Genomic DNA, 17154 nt, shown 5'->3' on the forward strand with positions numbered 1-17154 from the left:
TATTCAAATAGGATATTTATTTAAAAAAAAAATTTTTAATAAATATAGAATATAAATATAAATATAAAAAAAAAATTCACTTCCAGGAATTGTTATTTAATCAGAGGATTTTTATCTTTGGAAATTAAAATTTTAATATTTTATGGGCTAGAGTAAAGAATTCTACAGATTAATGTGTTATTCGACATAGATCAACGGAGCAAGCCTGTTGCCCGAGAATGTGTGTCTTACGAAAGTCGCGGAAGATACCGAAATGTATTCAAGATAAACACGCTATACATCATACCACGGCATTTTCTTAATAAAAGAAATACTTAAATTGTAATATAAGGCAAGATTTATGTATGATCGTCCGTGTGCGTGTTATTGTTAATTTAATGCTTTCGCTAAATTATTCTCTATCATCATATTATCCTATCGCCATGCATGTTACCCCTGTTATCAGTCGAACTAACATGTTTCTGTAAATTAACGATAATAGCTAATAAGTGAAAGGAGTATTTGACTTACATGTATTCTTTACTATTTTTTACGTTAATCGACGCAAAGGTTATTTAGCTTATTATTCAATATTGTTTCCTTGTTAATTGTGCCTGTTATTCTTTTCAGAATTCCCGTGGGGGAACATATTCCCATGGAATCAGAATGTATGGATAACGAGATATCTTCCAGCAGCGAATCCGATGATTTCGAGATTTAGGAGGCTGCAACTTACAATTAGTTCAGTATCAGAGTAACTATCTTAACAAAATTCATTCACGGATATTTATTTTCCTGCACTTTCAAACTTAAAAGCTAATACAAAAATTATTTTTTTCTTCTGAAGTATAATATAATACAATGCAGTATTTGGGATAAATATTTCAAACAGTTTATTTATTTAAAACTGGTAACAAACGTTTAAAACTACTATGAAAATACTATCTACACATCGTAAAGTTTATTTGTACATATGTCGGAACTCAATACTTCGCAAATTAAATGTGTTTACAATGAACAGCTATAGATTTAATAGTGTGAGAAATGCTACTTAAGTTAGTATGATCGCGTATGATTTAATTGGAAATAAAAGTTCTTAAAAGTTGAAGATATATCACAAAATCACTATCCAAGCAGTGATAAAACAATGGCATCTAGAAGGTTTTACATTTTTGGAAAATTGAATTGTTGTTTTTTGTGCCTAACAGAAAGCAGATTCAAATAATATAAAAAATAGAAGAGTTATGTCATTCCTTAATATAGTATACCTCGCTCTACTTTGTATACATAATATGTGATTATATAAATATAGGAAATAAATGTTATTGAATTGTGAGTTTCTATCAGTTTACGAGGACCTCGTCTTAAGATTTTCTGCAGCAATTATTTTCACGAGTTATCTTTTGTCTTTACATGCGTATCAACATAACACTAATTATAAATTTTGGCAGTTATTATGTTGCCTTTTAATATAGAAGCAATGCACATAATATTACGTCATACAATAATTAATGAAGAATTTAGAAAATTAACAGGCTGTTTTCTCAATAAGCTAGCTTATAATAATGTGTGAAAATTACAAATCTATTGACTAATGTCAGAATAAATAATCATTTGTATTACACAATAATGCAACCATATAGTAATTAAATATAAACGTGAAATATCAGGAGATAATACTATACTAATTTCAATATTAAAATTCTGAAAGTAAAAAGGAATATTACAATTCGATATTTTAGACATATATATTTGTATAGTGAAGAATTCACGATAAAATTGCTTATATCACTTTCTATTAAAAGCATTTCTTTATTATTTAAAGTAAATTTTTGATTGGAAAATTTAATTTTTTAGATTTAGAAAAATTGCATATCAATTAAGTGTAATCAGTCATGATTGTACTTGTATATATATATATATATATATATATATATATATATATATATATACATATATATATATATATACATCATTTTAAGATGAAATAGTTGTAATCGAAATTTGGCGATACGCATGTATTGCATAAATGTATTTCAAATCGCATCTTAAGATTTAGCAATAATGTATTTTATTGTATTTTATTATAAATAATAAATATCTATATACAATACGTAACTTTGCTTGTAATAGAGGATTTTCACATCGCTGCTTCGAGAATAAACTACTTGTAATGGCAATATAGTTTAAAAACAAATTGTCGATTAAATTACAATACAAATTGTGCCCTGTATAATATCAATTGACTAAATTGAGATTATGTTGTACATGCAAAAAATTGCGCGTTACGCTCGTGAATCAGTTAATTAAAGCAACGCTAAAAAAAGGATTCGTTAGTTTGTGATCACAGTTTTTTATGAGACTGTAGATGTAAGCAAAGACATCGGAATGAATGACTTCGATAACATTATTGTCTGTTTGGCGCATTAATGATGTAATTATTGTATAATCCACTCTGCTAAGAAATAGCCTAACATCTTATTATATATTTATTAAGCTGACGCAGTCAAAATTTGTCTCATACAAATTGCCAAGAAATCCTCACTGTTTCTACATAAGGATTTCATACGTACATTTATGAAAATTAGAGTAAACCAAACGAGACAACAGCTCTATTTCTTATCGCGCTAATCGCTACTTCCAAGGGTGCAAATAATTTTTATATTTATTATTTGATAATGCGACGATAGACACCGATACGCGTACATCGCGTTTGCGCAAAAACGAGCAAAAAAAGAAGCAGTAATACGAGGATATTCACCATCGGTTGAAATTGTATCCGTATATCGAACTTTTAATTCACCTACATCTGATTAGCACGGTTTACCTAAGCAAACGCTAGTTAGTTTTCTACAGAAATGCGAATTTCCAGAAGATAACATAGGAGATTACGATGGATGGGTACCGATCGCGGCAGATCGGCAGAACAATCGGGCTCGGTAAATGAGGATCTCACTCGATGCCGTGTAACTTCTTCATGTGTAACTTGATCTGCTCGTAGGTCACCCACAGTACGATGTTCCAGGATACCAGGCGCGAGAAACTCGGCACGAAGCCCTTGTAGAACGCGGTCGGGCCTTCTTGGACGAAGGTCTTGACGGCGCAGTCTATCGCGCCCTTGTACTCGCCGGGGGCGCTGTTCATGTAACGCGTCTTCACCACGTCCACGGGACTTGCCGCTAAAGTGGTACACAGCCCTGCGGCGGTCGCGGCGGTCAAGTGACACGGTATTCCATCGCGGAGATAACCGCTGGCCAGAATAAGATCCTTGATGACATCGTAACAGACTATCTCCGCCACGTTCACGATGGCGTTCCGCGAGACGTTCGGCATGGTTCCTGCATACGACGAAACAGTGACTCATCAAAATTGCCATCATATTAAAGAAGTATATTTTATTTTTTCTTATATTTCGTTATTGTCTTATCCAATTATCCAAAATCAAATTCTACGAATAAAAAAAAAAAAGGAGATTTTAGCGAGGAGATTTTATAAATATTCTACAAAAAGAGAAAGAGGACTCACCCTTCCAAAGGCCTTTGACACCTTCCACATTGCCGATGTTCTTGTACGCCTGGAGAGTGGAACTATATCTCACGGTTGATCGTCCATTATTTCCAACCTGCATGCGGATTTTGACAACGTCGGTCGGCTGAGCGATCATCACTGCCAAAGCGCCTGTTGTGATTCCCGCGGCAACGCGTGTTCCAATGTTCATCGAGGTCTTGCTGTTACCTGTTGAAATAAAAATGCACGGTGAAGCGCTGCGGCTGTCGCGAAGAATTCAGTAATTAGCTTAGAAATTAAGAAGCAAGATAAGATGGACGCGGTTTGCGCGTCGATCGCTCTCTTTGCCTTATACTTATACTTATACTTACTCATACTCTCTAATTATGATTAACATCGATTTTAATGAGATGTTTTTAGTAATTCATTAATAAATTTCTTAGAGACACTTTGACGTTAATTACAAACGATGAATTGTCATTGAAAAAATGTCGCGTCACGAGCAATTCCGAAAATTAGAATCAAATCAGAACAATGACTGTAATAAAAAAAAAAAATTTTAGAAATGATATAATATGATATCGGGAGTTTATTTTAAATTTAAGATTAGCTCGCGCATATAAATCTATTTTGTTTTATTTCTCGACGGAGTTATCGATGTTCATTTGCGTATACCCGACTTACACGTACAAAGTGATTTTAAATTATTACGATGGACTGTCTCTTCGATTAATGTAAATTATATGACTTGCATTCAAGGTAAATTGTCGACAATGAATGCGAACGTCAAAATTCAGAACTGATTTTCACTTAAAATAAAAAGAAATACTTGAACTATATATTATATTAGAGCATATATAAACAAACTAGAATTCTGTGAGTTTAGTTTTACTTTTTTTTAAAACTTTCGAAAATAAAATCCACGAGTATTTACAATACCAAAAAAAAAAATCACCGAAAAAATAAACATAGCGATTGAAATCGTAAAACTAATATAGCTGATTGAAAAAAAACTTAAAGAAAGTTTCAACGATTCGTCAAATATGGATCATAGATGGATCTTATGGATCTCAGTTCATTATACCCAAGTGAATACATCACAGGTTTAAAGAAGAAATAACAACTTGAATGCCATTTTGACGAATCGAAAAGACTTTTCTGCCAATGTAAAGTAGAGTAAAATGCATAAAAATGTAACAGTCTCACGATCGTTGAACGTAGCGAATAAGAATTACAAAAGATTCGAATCCCCACTGTTGCTGCATATTTAATTTCTCCCATTTCCATTTTCTGACTATTAACTTATCTTTCCATCTTCCTTTCTTCCTCCCTCGAAAGCGACGAGAACGAGGAAGAATGCACGTTTCGAGCATCCAAACTGATTTCAGACGGTCCAATCCGCACGTAAAGCTTACGAGAATTTTCGCCGTGATAAAGCGAGTGGATATGATAATTCGCCGTGAATGTGTGTGTGTGTGTGTGTGTGTGTGTGTGTGTGTGTGTGTGTGTGTGTGTGTGTGTGTGTGTCTATGTATATGTCAGTGTCTTAGATCTACTTGAATCAAGAACTTTTTAGCGTAAATCCACGTAAATTTTCCAACGTTACAAAATCATTAATTTAATTAAAATCATTAATTAATTAAACATTACAATTGTCAAAGAATAAATATTTCTTATTAAAAATTTTATATAACTATAATTCATCTGACACTGGCACATACACACACACACACACACACACACACACACACACACACACACACACACACACACACATATATATATATGTATGTACGTTGTGTGTTACTAATGTGATGAAATGTGATGTGTGCGTTTTATTATATTATAATATTATATACTAATATACGTGTGTGTTGTACACGTGTTAAAGTATGCTAGTGTTGTTGTGGAACGCGCGCGCGGCTGCACTCGTATATCGCAGGAGGTATATTATCAAAAAGTTAGGAGTTTGTTGGATGTACCGTCGAAGATTCCAGCGTAGAGTGACTTCACGCTGTCGTAGAGGCCCAATCGTATGCTGGCGAAACACATCTGTCTCTGGAGTCCCGCGGACAGACCTCCGTACAGGCTCCTGTAACCACCCTCGCTCAAGCTAACCGCCCTCACAATTCACCCTCAAACGTATCCCCAGGGCATATTTTTTTTTTACACATTTCTCTCTCTCTCTCTCTCTCTCTCTCTCTCTCTCTCTCTTGCTCTCTGTTATACAATGTCTCTTTTCTTACATTACTCGCCCTTTATGCAAATATTACGCAACGTTTCTTTCTCCCCCCCCCCCCTCCCCCTCTTTTTCGCCATTCGTGTAATTTCGCTTTGTTTTTCTTTTTGCTACAAACATTGTAATATCTCCTAGATATCAAATGCTTCAGCGAAAGTGAATGCCATATGTTCGTGAAGTGATTTATAATTCTGAGGTGCACGAGAGAAAAGAGAAGCGGCCCCCGAGAGCCGAGAAATAACCGGGAGAGAGCGTGCGTCAGCTGACCGAATTTTAATGCGAATTTTAAACTCAAACAAGGAAGAAGGCATCGGTGATAAGGAAAGTAAGTCTTTGCTATAATATATGTAGGCAGAATAAATTAAGTAAAATCAAAAGAGAAACTGAGAAAGAAAGGAGATAAACTAAAAACTTAAGAGAAATGTATCATGGAGGGGAGACGTGTGAGACATACGGTTTGTCTTTCGAAATTTTTAAATAATTCTAGCAAAAAGTGACAGTTATCGAATGTAGAAAATTTTCGTGACATTTATGTGACAAAAGAGTTTACATAAAGTATCACATATTCATTTATATCAATTTCGTATCACGGTTGGAAAACGTTTTCTGCAGAAATGATAAAGATAAGATATTTGTACAAGATTTTGCATGAATTTATTAAACATTCCGCCCGCAAAAAATGGAGTAGAAAAATTTGTCAATTTTGCAATAGGAAGTAATATAAAAGAAACAAAGACAAATCGTATGTGCTACTTAGAAATAAAAATAAGAATAATTCGTAAAAATAATAAAATAACAAGAGGAATTGATGGCAATACCATCGACAAGTCACGTTATGATTATTTTGTTACATATATTTTGACCTTCACTGGATATAATGTGTTACCCTTGGAAACTAGTAGTATTCTTTTACGTATTTGCTTGCGCATAAATTGTTTTACGTAGGCGAGTGCTTGTCCATGGCATCCGATCGAAGGACGAAATTAAAATCATATTTGCCCGGAAATTAATGCTTTAGAAAAGTTTCCCAGAACAAGTATAAAGAGCGTTATGTGCCAGACATCGAGCGAAACTGCGATAAAAATGCGATTAAACTTCGATCGTTTTCTCATAGATTTTTTTTTTACGTATAACGAGGATAAAAAACACAGTTAAATAAGTAATGTCAATCGATTCATGGCATAATACTTAAACAAGGCTGTTTTCTGTGACATAATACACATTATTTATTGTAAACACATTATACTATAATTAGATCATAAGAAGATTACAAAAGGAAATTTAAATAAATATCTTTTTAATCAAATACGTAATAATTATTTTATATATTAAAATTCTTATGTTACGAATATAAAAAATTATATTTTGATTTTTATTAAATTTTAATTAATTTTAAGCATATTGCTTTATAATAAAATTCAATTGATAAGTGACGAGAAAATCGATCTGGCACATTTTAAAACAGGAAACTGGTTAACAATAATAATTCGTATGTTATGAAAAGTATTGCATATTATCATTTCAGAGAAATCGATAATTGAACGTTGAAATAGTCATTGTATCAACGAGAGCGACTGCTTTATAAAGTTTCTTAAGATTCTTTAAATCGCTCTTGGGCAAGAGAAAACTCTACACTTAGAGACCCCATAATGCAATATATACAAATATTAAATAGTACAAATAAAGCTATTCTACCTACCATTTTCTCTTAAATTATTATTAGGATAACGAACAACGTACCTTGCGCCTTCGTATCTGACAATGTTTGCGATGGTCTGGAACAGCCCCGGCTGGCTCGTTCTTACTGCAAGAACCGAGCCTTCCGGCGATGCAAGCAAAAGGGCTTGGCCTTCCCCTGCGATCTTGAAAAATCATATTTTAATCGTCAGAGAGAGAGACAAGTGGATTTTCGGAAAATTTTTTTATTCGTAAATTTGGCTCACCTGCATTCTGACTTTGGCGGTGTCTAACGGAAAGGTGGCTAAATCGGCGATGCAGGCTGCGGTGCCCGCGGTAAGTAACTTCACGCCGAGTGAAAAGTCATCTGACGTTCCCTGCTTCATGATTTCTGCTCTATTCGGTCACTCTTTTTTTTTTTTTTTATATATCTTCCTCTTATTACTGCTGATGCGTGCTGTTAAAAGTGCGCGAGTGGATATCTCGTGGAGGATAGTGCAGGACTCTTGGATAAATTTCCGTCTAATTTCTCCCCGCGTAGTAGAGACCCCTCGAGCTCACTCGTCCTCTCCCAGCGGAATCCCCCCTTTGTTTTTATCAGAGCAAGCGATCCTATGTACACTATATACAAAGTCCTACCAGAGGACAGAGAACCTTCAGATGTTCATGTATCTAGTTGGTGGCCTTAAAGGTACGTTTCCCTGAAGTGATCGGGATATGCGTGGAGTCCTCCCGATCGCGAGCACTCGTGTTTAATTTCCTGATGGTGAACTTCTTTATACATACTATTCTCCTGCGAACAAACGATGCGAAAAGAGATCGTATCGTATAATATTCTCAGGCGGAAACGGTCGGCTCGATGCTAACGTGATCGACTGTCGCGCTAAGCCGATACTCGCTACTTTTATGCCGCGCGAGAGTGGATGTTGCAGGGCGACGCCAATTCCACAAAATGTAGCTACTGATAAGCAAAGTATATCGCATTGGTTGAAGGTAGCCGGGCCCGAGTGCGCATTTATCAAAGATCAATGATCATTGAACGGAGGTGGCCACTCCTCGCGACCATTGATCGGTCGAAAATCCACTCTTGCGTGAATGTATATCGCATTATCATTGCAAGCCATGCATACTCGAGATCTTGAAATATCTAGACGAGAGTCATCGAAGCCGTCGTACCGTAATGATTAATCGCGATTACTAACGGGCAACGAGTCTCCGTCTCCGTCTGTCGTCGTTACGCGACACGTGTCTCACGATTACGACGTCGGCGACGGCAACGGATTTCCCACGATCGCGTCGTGGGATTCATACGTAATGCCGCATTGGGCGTATCCTCGTTTCTACCCCCCCGAAAGAAAGAGTCTTGGCTACGACACGACCCGATACCGAAATAGAAACGGCGTGGATGAGGAGAGAACTTTGGTCTCCCGCTTTGGTAACTCGCCAATACCGAGAAAAGATCGCTCAGAAAGGCTTAATGTGCGATTACAATTAATTTATAATAAGACATTAATATTAATACATATTAATTATAATTAGGCATCTCGATACTTCTAAAAAGATATGGCATATTTTTTATATGTACGTCTCACCCGTGTTTATGCCGCTCCGTCATGTTTGTATTTGCTGAATGCGGCATTGCATAATTTGTGACACTAGTAATTAGAGTCGCAATAGCGATGATTGTATATTCAATCCGTTTCGTAATATAAATTGTCGATAAATATGGATAAGTAGACTAAATAAATGGTGGAGTGAAGAGTAGGGTTTCTCGAGTTCAAAGAACGCGACCAAGTATAGCAGACTTTGTCCGATTGTTTTGTAGAAACGGCGTCTATATTAAATATCAATTGCGACTGTTATTCGATCTGTTATTAAACCTAAAGCGAGCAATGATGCGACAAATTCAATGCATCATGAATATGCAATATTCGATCAATTGGAGGAAACGATTGCGTCGTAAATCTCCGAGTCTCTGAATGTTTTTAATGTAAATTCGGGAGATAGTCGGTATCGTTCGAAGTCAACAATGACGCTCTATCTCTTTCTTCGATTTAAAAAAAAAAAATTTAGTTATATGGATTATATATTGATCAAGTTATAAAGTAGCTGTTTACTCAACGAACAAATTGAAAGTTCCAGTACATAGTCCAACAATCGTCTCACGTTCGTGCGTTTTGAAATTTACCAACACAAACCCGTATTGCGAGAATGAATGTCGAGCTTGTGTGAGGAACGCGCGGTGCAAAGTCCACGTTTGAATTATTTTTGCTGCCTGACGAAGATACACATTGCGTTGGTGCCGTGCCTCCGTAACGTCACATGCGTAACTATCACTGCAAGTCACATTAGAGTTTTATTCGAATTGCCGGGTTTTATGTTTTCAACTTGGAGCTTAGAGCAATTAAAATTTACGGGAGAGATTATAAATTACCCGATACTTCAAAGTCAATTATAATTTATCGATGTAATAAAAATTGAGGTAAATAAATCATTATTTTATTTTTTTTTTTGTTATATCGTGTAACTTTATATCGTCCGATTGTTGCTGTCCTCTCGAAGAAATCAGGATAGCCTTCGAGAAACACGGAACTCTCGTGATATCCTTGTGCGAGAATACGCCGGTGCAAAACGAAAGGCTTGTATTGATTATTTCTGTTCACGTTGACAGAAAGCGCGGAATATACATATATATACATATGAAAAAAATAGCAAGGTGTACATCAACGTTATTTGTCAACATGGGATTGGGCGAAATAATTATTATAACAATATATAATAATAATATTGTATATATTAAATTTTATGTTTGATTCTCCAACCAAATTTTGAATCTGAATACTTCCTTTCCCTTGCTTTCTCAAGACTATGAAAGCCCTAAAATTATTGTTCAGCAATATTTTTTTTCCTCTACGGAACCTGTTCGACGAGTACTTAGTACACGAATTATTCCGGTTTAGGTCACGATGATTCACGTTCGAGTTCATGCATTATTTTCCAAAGAATTCCACGACAGTGGAACGTTTCGAGCCATTGCTAGAATTGGGATCGATGAATGAGGCATAGAGGTCACGTGCGAAACAGTAAAACGAAAATTGCACGCGAAAGTATTTGCTCATAGCTCATTATTCGTTATATATATATATATATATTTCGACGTGGGTGTTTAATAAACTCGATACATCACGAAACGTGAATGCTACACGTTTTAACTTTGCCGACAAATCGCTCTTTGTTCGTTCCAACGCGATTCACACTTTGGTAAATTACTTGGCAAAGTCACCGAGACTCTCGAATGCGTTTTTATGCGAATTGAATGTTGGTTGACGCTTGGAAAAGCTTCTCCTAGAAAGCAATTTGCAAATCACAGCGTTATATCGACGCGTCAGCTCTACGATTCGATTTTCACGTATTACGGATCGATAACGCCGGTCAACGTTAATCGTAATTAATCATAACATATACTGCTTATCTTGCAATAATTATCATTTTTCAGAAAAAAGTCAAAAGATCATTCATTTAAGCCAGCATTAATCAGCATTGATAGAAACGAAATCACCGCCTTCTTGACAATTTATTATAATTTTTTTGTCATAAGCAAAATAAAATAGAAAAAAAATGTTGCATATTAAAAATAAATAAAAATAAATAAAAATATTAGCAATTGTAGAAAAAAATTTCTTTAGATGTGTCAATAGTATGTTGCATTTATAAATCATCGATTCCATCTCTATTTATATTTTTTATTATATAGTTGAAATTTTTTAAGATGATGAATATGATTGGCAGATATACACAAAAAATTTGCTGTGCAACAAATTTGCATTACGTGGAATCAGCTGTCGCATCACACGGACCCTATGCGAAATGTCATTTACAATTCAGGTGTCAGTGGACATTGATTTTTCGCTGAATAGTTAAACTCTACTAGATAAAATAGATAATTCTACTAGATAAAATAAAGATAAAAGGTATGCCAGGTATCACCCATATACACGCAAAATATATTGTTGATGCGACAATTATGTTATTCCAATAATCTGACTTTGCTGTAAACATGTCGTTGTCGACTTTCAAAGCGTTATAAGACACGAATTAGTCGAGATATCTGATATTAATGAACGGACTATTTTCAAGACCATGACCATATTTATTATATTTGATAAATAATAATATTGTTAAAAGACAGAAAGACGAAGGGTTACCGCTTTGAAAAGTAAATTAACAAAATAAAGGGAAATATGCAAATGAAAAATGAAAATAGCCGGCATACGCCGTTCGATTGCATGGCATTAATGGATTAATAAATTGGCAATAAAATGGCAAAAATAATAAGAGAATAAAAATCGTGGGCTACTTACCAAGTGTTCAGTGAGTGGGTAACAACACAACTGAAAGGAGTTGCGAGTAAGCACCGTTTATACCGGCTCGCCGACCAATGGAGGAAGATCAAAGTCGATGCCGCCCATTGGATAGTTGTTCATGGCGTCATTTTCCACCAAGGAACTTCAAGCTTGCGGAAATCGATAATTTCTAGAAGCGCGGTGGAGGTTGCGATCAGCTGAAACGGCGCATACGCACACTCTTTGCGGGGGATGAATCCGCACCCCATTTATAAGAATGTCTAAGGAGCTGCGTCATAGTTGAAGCAACATTTAATAGTGAGCAATAGTGAGCTTTTCTCAAAAAAAAAAAAAAAAAAAAAAAAAAAAAGAAAGAGAGAAGAAAAAGATGGTAGAAAAGGAAAAAAGGGAAAATAAATTTCCCTCTTATCCGGAGTGTTAAATGCTCATAAAACCCAATTAAAGTTAAATAGATCATCTGTCTCGTGCTGCATGTTTCGTTTCTAACACGAATGACGAAGTTAAATGTTATTTAATGACATTTCGTGGCATCAATTACTTGCATTTCAAAGGCTTTAAACAATGACGACAGTATAATTGCAGTATAATATATACAAGTAACGTTGCGCAATACTAATTATGTAATAGCGTTATTTTAGTTTTGACAATACGAACGTAATTTTCAGTAATTAAATTTTTCTGTTTATTGACGGTTTTAACACTTTTTTACCATTTTTTATCTCTTTACAAAGCATAAACTCGCTTTATTTCTCGCGTAAGATGTAAAGAAGACATGTATCTTTAAAAAATCATAGGCATGTTTGAAATATATTCTACTTAAAATTTTGTCATGTATAGATAATTAGTTAATTAGATTTTAAGAAAATATTGATAATCAAATATGCATATTAGAAATCTTTATGATAGCGACAAGTCGCATATGAAATATTTTCATTGAAGAACTACTTAGCCATTCTACTGATTGGATCAGCAATATAACATCGCAATCGTCGATTTTGTACTTTGACTTTATAATATCTCGTAGAATTTATTAATGTTATATCATCCTTTAGTCATATCGAAAACGTTTACAAGATTTTTTTACTGCATTCTTAATGAACTGTTTACACACTCCAAATATTCTTTTGTACATCTAACAATATCGGTAATTTGAAGCAATTAACATGTTACATTATTAGCCAACGAAGTACGCACGAAGATGAGTGAAAAATATAATTTTTGCTATTTTTTTCAGAAAAATTAAATTTAAATGGTCAGAATTTTCATGACATTTGTTAAATATTATATCGTTTTGACAAAATCACCTCAGATGATTAAACACCACATTTCCATATTTATAAGAGCTATCATGGAAACATTTCTCAAAAACGAAAACAGAAATTTGCTAAAATATTTTGGTGGCTGTAAAAATTATGTTGAACTTATTATATTTAAATATTCTTAAATTAATGTTATTCATTGAATTATATAATGTTATCGATATGTCATGATAAATGTGTAAAATATAATAATAACGATAAAAGAGATTCAATCGCGCAACGAGGAGTACAATCACACACAACGAGAACTTTACAAAAAAATTTTGCAACAGCGGTGAGGAAAAATCAAAGCCGATTTTCATGACATTCTAATGATGGAAAACAAGTGAGGTAGATTGCAACTCGCAAATGAATCTAACAAATTGTATCGTAATGAATATCGCGTAAACTCTCGTCATCGCCGAGCGATTTGGATATCAGCGAATGGCGATAATTATCGCCTTGCAATTCTCATTATGTGTCTGGCCATCGCTATGTACGTCGCTACCGGAGCACTTGGTATGATTCATCAGGTCTTGTCGATGATCGGCGTGTTTCTGTTAAGTTTACTGGGAAGAGCGATTTTGTTAGTCGGCCACACAGTGACAGGAGGTCGCGTCTCGAGGGAACGTGTCGGTGAGACACGAGAATCATATACGGATTCTGAAGACGAACGTGCCACCAGGAGTGAAACCCCGAAGTCGAGGCCTTCTCAAACAACGAGATCTGCAAATGTACAAACGAGTCATTCGATTCACAATACTCCTATCTTTGACTGATAATCGGTACATTACTTTAAGCATATCTTTTTCTGTCGTTCAAATTTTTGTGTAATATGTATGTTCAGCTTGCATAATTTATAATTATTTATAATATTTTAATTATTTCTATTCATGAACTTTTTCAGATATTGATTATACGAAGTATAATGCAAGATTACAGTGGCAAGAACATTTGTATATTCAAATAATTAGAGAGAAATATATGCCTAGTGCAAAAGTGTAACTCTGCTATCAGTTATATAAATTATTGCACGTATAATTCTAATCTTGCAAAATTGCGAGAATATTATGAATACCTATGTCTGAGCGAAATTTTTTGTATAATTATATTTCTTTCAGTCTTATCTAGCATTAATAAATCATCTGACTGGTGAGTTGACATAATTTGTACAAATTTATAGAGACTGGCATTCAATTCGCTTGATTTCATAAAATTTTGACTATATGATAACAACTCTAAGACACAAATTTTGTATTTATAATACAAAATATTGTATAAAAATAATTTTAACACGTTCCTGGACATAAAATTATGGATTTTAAATTTTATTGAATATATCAAAGGTAAAAATTTTCATTTTTCTTTGGCTTAGAAATTAGTCACAAGAGTAATTGTATAATAATTATATTCTTCAAATGTAAATATAATATTAATTTTAATAACAAACATTTGGATATAATAAAAAAGTTATTTATACGATAATATATAAATGGACGGAAATATAAGAACACGTCACGAGAAATATTTGCGATATAATGCTTATATCTAATTCATTTTGTATGTGGACGGAAATATATCGCGATAAGTTCGCAAACAGTAAATGCTACACAGTTTACTACAGTAAATGCTATCACTCTACAGTAAATGAGAATCTATATAACGCACATTGTTATATTGATTAGTTTGTCTATCGTAAAATTGTTAAAAAGTAGTGCAGTTGCAAGAAAAAATTGCATATAACTCTTTTTAACAAGTTCTTTGTGCGTACTGGCTGTATATACATTCGTTCGATTTCGCTTAACTCGAAGAATTATTTTGTCTCGATATACTTAGCGCGCAAAAAAATATATATGTATCAAACGTTTAGTTGATAAAAAGATATTTGCACAAGTTTATTTTCTTTTAATAATTTCCGAAAACGATATTGCAAAGTGCTTCTTTTGAATTAATTTATATTGATAAAGAAAAAAAAAATTATAACACTTTTGGTTTCTCTGAGAGAAACTCAGTACAAGTTGCTTTTCGCTCTGATGAAATTGTAATGCTCATGAAATGTTGGCATTAACAATAGTTTTATAATATGATGATAACATGCAAACCATTTTCTTTTTTTATATAAAGGAATTATTTTACGAAAGATAAAATGTACAAATACCTTTTTCATCTACTATAAAATTATGTATCGTATGTATCATATGTATCATATGTATATAATTTAATTAACAGGCATAGTTGATACTGCGCTATGAGGCGTTGTAGGTCGAGAACCAGCAATGGAATGTGTTGTTGATGCATTCAGAGACTGCATTGTACCAATCTGAAACAATAACATATTTTAAATTTAAATTTTAAGATTTGTGACTACAGAATTTTTGTTATACATATATAATTATTGATATGATAAAATAAATATATCATACCCGCAGATGAGCCAGATCTTCCAATCTTGTTAGATCACATAGTTCAAGATATAGAGAATATACAATAAGCCAACCATATGCAGAAATGCACACAAATATTATCCACAGGAGACACATCATGATATTGTAAGCGAATATCATGTCATTTACAATACTAAAGAATATAAAAGCAAATAATCGGAAAAGAGTAAAAATGGCAAAACTATATAACCATGGCACCATTTTCTTTTCATGTTCTTTTCGCAAAGCTGTGATCAACATTAAAGATGTTACAAAAACAACTATTCCACCCAACATGGAGAATAATGCAAACACGATCAGAGCGTTTCGAACTAAAAAGAAACAAATAATATATAATTCTATGATCTCATTTTTAAAGTTACAATTTTTTTATATTTGAAAGTTAAAAAATAAACTTACCATGTTGACTACCGACATAAACAAATTCATATGATATAATATAATAGCCATAATGTGTAGAGCCAGGTGTAGCTTGTGAAAGGCAGTAGATATCAAAAACAGCTGTACATATCGTAAAAAAGGCTAGGCACTGTAAGCATACTTATTCTATATTTAAACTACAACAAAATATTTTCAAGACAAAGATTGTTTTGATTAAACACATACCGCTGCAAATATAGCAGTAAACATAGCACCTCTTTGAATGTCAAGTATAAAAGCATGCGTCACTATTGGCTTTTGATACCATGGAATTTTTACACTGCGAGCCGATCTAGAAGATCTGAGATTTGCACTACTACGAGTAGTAGTTACATGAGAATATACAGACGGCGTTCCCATGCTGGGAGACTTCTTTCCATAATGCATTTTGATTCACCTGTGAAAAAATTAGACATGTTCAATCAAGTTAAAAAAGAATTCAATAATAGTTTATACTTACCACTTATGGAAATCTTAAACAGATAATTGATTATATAAGTTCCTTATAATATAAATACGATATGTGTTTAATACACCTTCTCTGAAACAGACACATAAATAGAACAGTCAGTAGTAATAGTTTTATATTTTGTCAAAAATGCTCAAAGCGTTTTCTAGCATAAATTTATGATGTTTCAACAATAATTCATGTTAGCAAAATACAGAAATATATGCACTGACATAATAATGAAGCTAATAACAAAATTATATATATTATGACTCACAATGTAATTTTTATCAGATTTATGATTTTCGTGCTACGATATTAGGAATATTGAATTAATTATATGTACGTTTCTGTACCTACTCACTTATTGCGTTCGCATATTTGAAGATGTATGCAAAATGCTTCGTGTTGATTCTTCGCGTAATGGACACGCCTTGTCAAATATTCGAAACGTTACTACCATTCATCTCTTGTATGCAATCACAATCCAGGCACGTATCACATAAGATGGAAGATATCAACTAAATGTAACGAATTGACCGAAGTGAAAGTCAAAATCTTTTCTCGATGAGTTTCGGAACGTGTCAATGTTGAAAAAGCGCAAACAATGAGCGTTTACGATATTTTATACAGCAATATTATTGAAATTAGTGTCATTAGTTATCATTATCAATAAGTCAAATAAATCTATATCCTAAGTAAAAGATAATATCTTACTAATTAAATTCCGATTGACTTAATTGGTAATTAATTCAACGATTCGTAATTTGACATTTAA

At 33.6% G+C, this 17154-nt stretch overlaps 3 protein-coding genes and 2 long non-coding RNA genes across 25 annotated transcripts in view; 3 read left to right on the top strand and 2 right to left on the bottom strand.

Annotated features, from left to right (window-relative positions):
* LOC105423853 (cytosolic carboxypeptidase 1) overlaps window positions 1-1315 on the top strand; it is a 30868-nt gene extending 29553 nt beyond the window's left edge. For 14 of the 18 annotated variants that reach the window (XM_011633773.2, XM_089080528.1, XM_089080532.1 and 11 more), the window contains one exon: window positions 191-1315. In XM_011633773.2, coding sequence (XP_011632075.2) covers window positions 191-302 — 112 coding nt within the window. In that variant the 3' untranslated portion in view covers window positions 303-1315. Of the gene's footprint in view, window positions 1-86 lie in introns of all 18 variants that reach the window. The other 4 variants (XM_011633774.2, XM_089080527.1, XM_011633776.2 and 1 more) reach the window with 4 other exon arrangements.
* On the bottom strand, window positions 849-11899 carry LOC105423850 (dicarboxylate carrier UCP2). The gene is made up of 6 exons (XM_089080553.1): window positions 11764-11899; window positions 7669-8195; window positions 7466-7587; window positions 5469-5578; window positions 3505-3714; window positions 849-3317 (listed from the first exon to the last, which is right to left on the bottom strand). The coding sequence occupies exons 2-6, from the start codon at window positions 7786-7788 to the stop codon at window positions 2932-2934; spliced, it is 948 nt and encodes a 315-aa protein (XP_088936679.1). The 5' UTR covers window positions 7789-8195; window positions 11764-11899; the 3' UTR covers window positions 849-2931.
* On the top strand, window positions 3233-7031 carry LOC148936140 (uncharacterized). Its single transcript, XR_016140011.1, has 2 exons — window positions 3233-3367; window positions 3449-7031. It is a non-coding gene; the product is annotated as an uncharacterized LOC148936140 (long non-coding RNA).
* Window positions 11900-12005: 106 nt separating the features above from the next.
* On the top strand, window positions 12006-15492 carry LOC148936141 (uncharacterized). 2 transcript variants are annotated; one of them, XR_016140008.1, is made up of 3 exons: window positions 12006-12910; window positions 13001-13849; window positions 13972-15492. It is a non-coding gene; the product is annotated as an uncharacterized LOC148936141 (long non-coding RNA). The 2 variants fall into 2 exon arrangements; XR_016140007.1 differs by having other exon boundaries at window positions 12006-13849.
* On the bottom strand, window positions 14456-16898 carry pasi2 (Protein). Of its 3 annotated transcripts, none has more exons than XM_011633769.3 (6): window positions 16741-16898; window positions 16389-16469; window positions 16115-16325; window positions 15908-16037; window positions 15488-15819; window positions 14456-15384 (listed from the first exon to the last, which is right to left on the bottom strand). In XM_011633769.3, exons 3-6 carry the CDS (start codon window positions 16313-16315, stop codon window positions 15283-15285), a joined length of 765 nt encoding a protein of 254 aa, XP_011632071.1. In that variant the 5' UTR covers window positions 16316-16325; window positions 16389-16469; window positions 16741-16898; the 3' UTR covers window positions 14456-15282. The 3 variants fall into 3 exon arrangements, with proteins under 3 accessions (XP_011632071.1, XP_011632070.1, XP_011632072.1); XM_011633768.3 differs by having other exon boundaries at window positions 16733-16895; XM_011633770.3 differs by having other exon boundaries at window positions 16654-16895.
* Between the last annotated feature and the right edge of the window lie 256 nt (window positions 16899-17154).

Source organism: Pogonomyrmex barbatus, unplaced genomic scaffold, assembly GCF_055798465.1.
Source record: "Pogonomyrmex barbatus isolate J1 unplaced genomic scaffold, ASM5579846v1 scaffold3, whole genome shotgun sequence".
NCBI lineage: Eukaryota > Metazoa > Arthropoda > Insecta > Hymenoptera > Formicidae > Pogonomyrmex > Pogonomyrmex barbatus.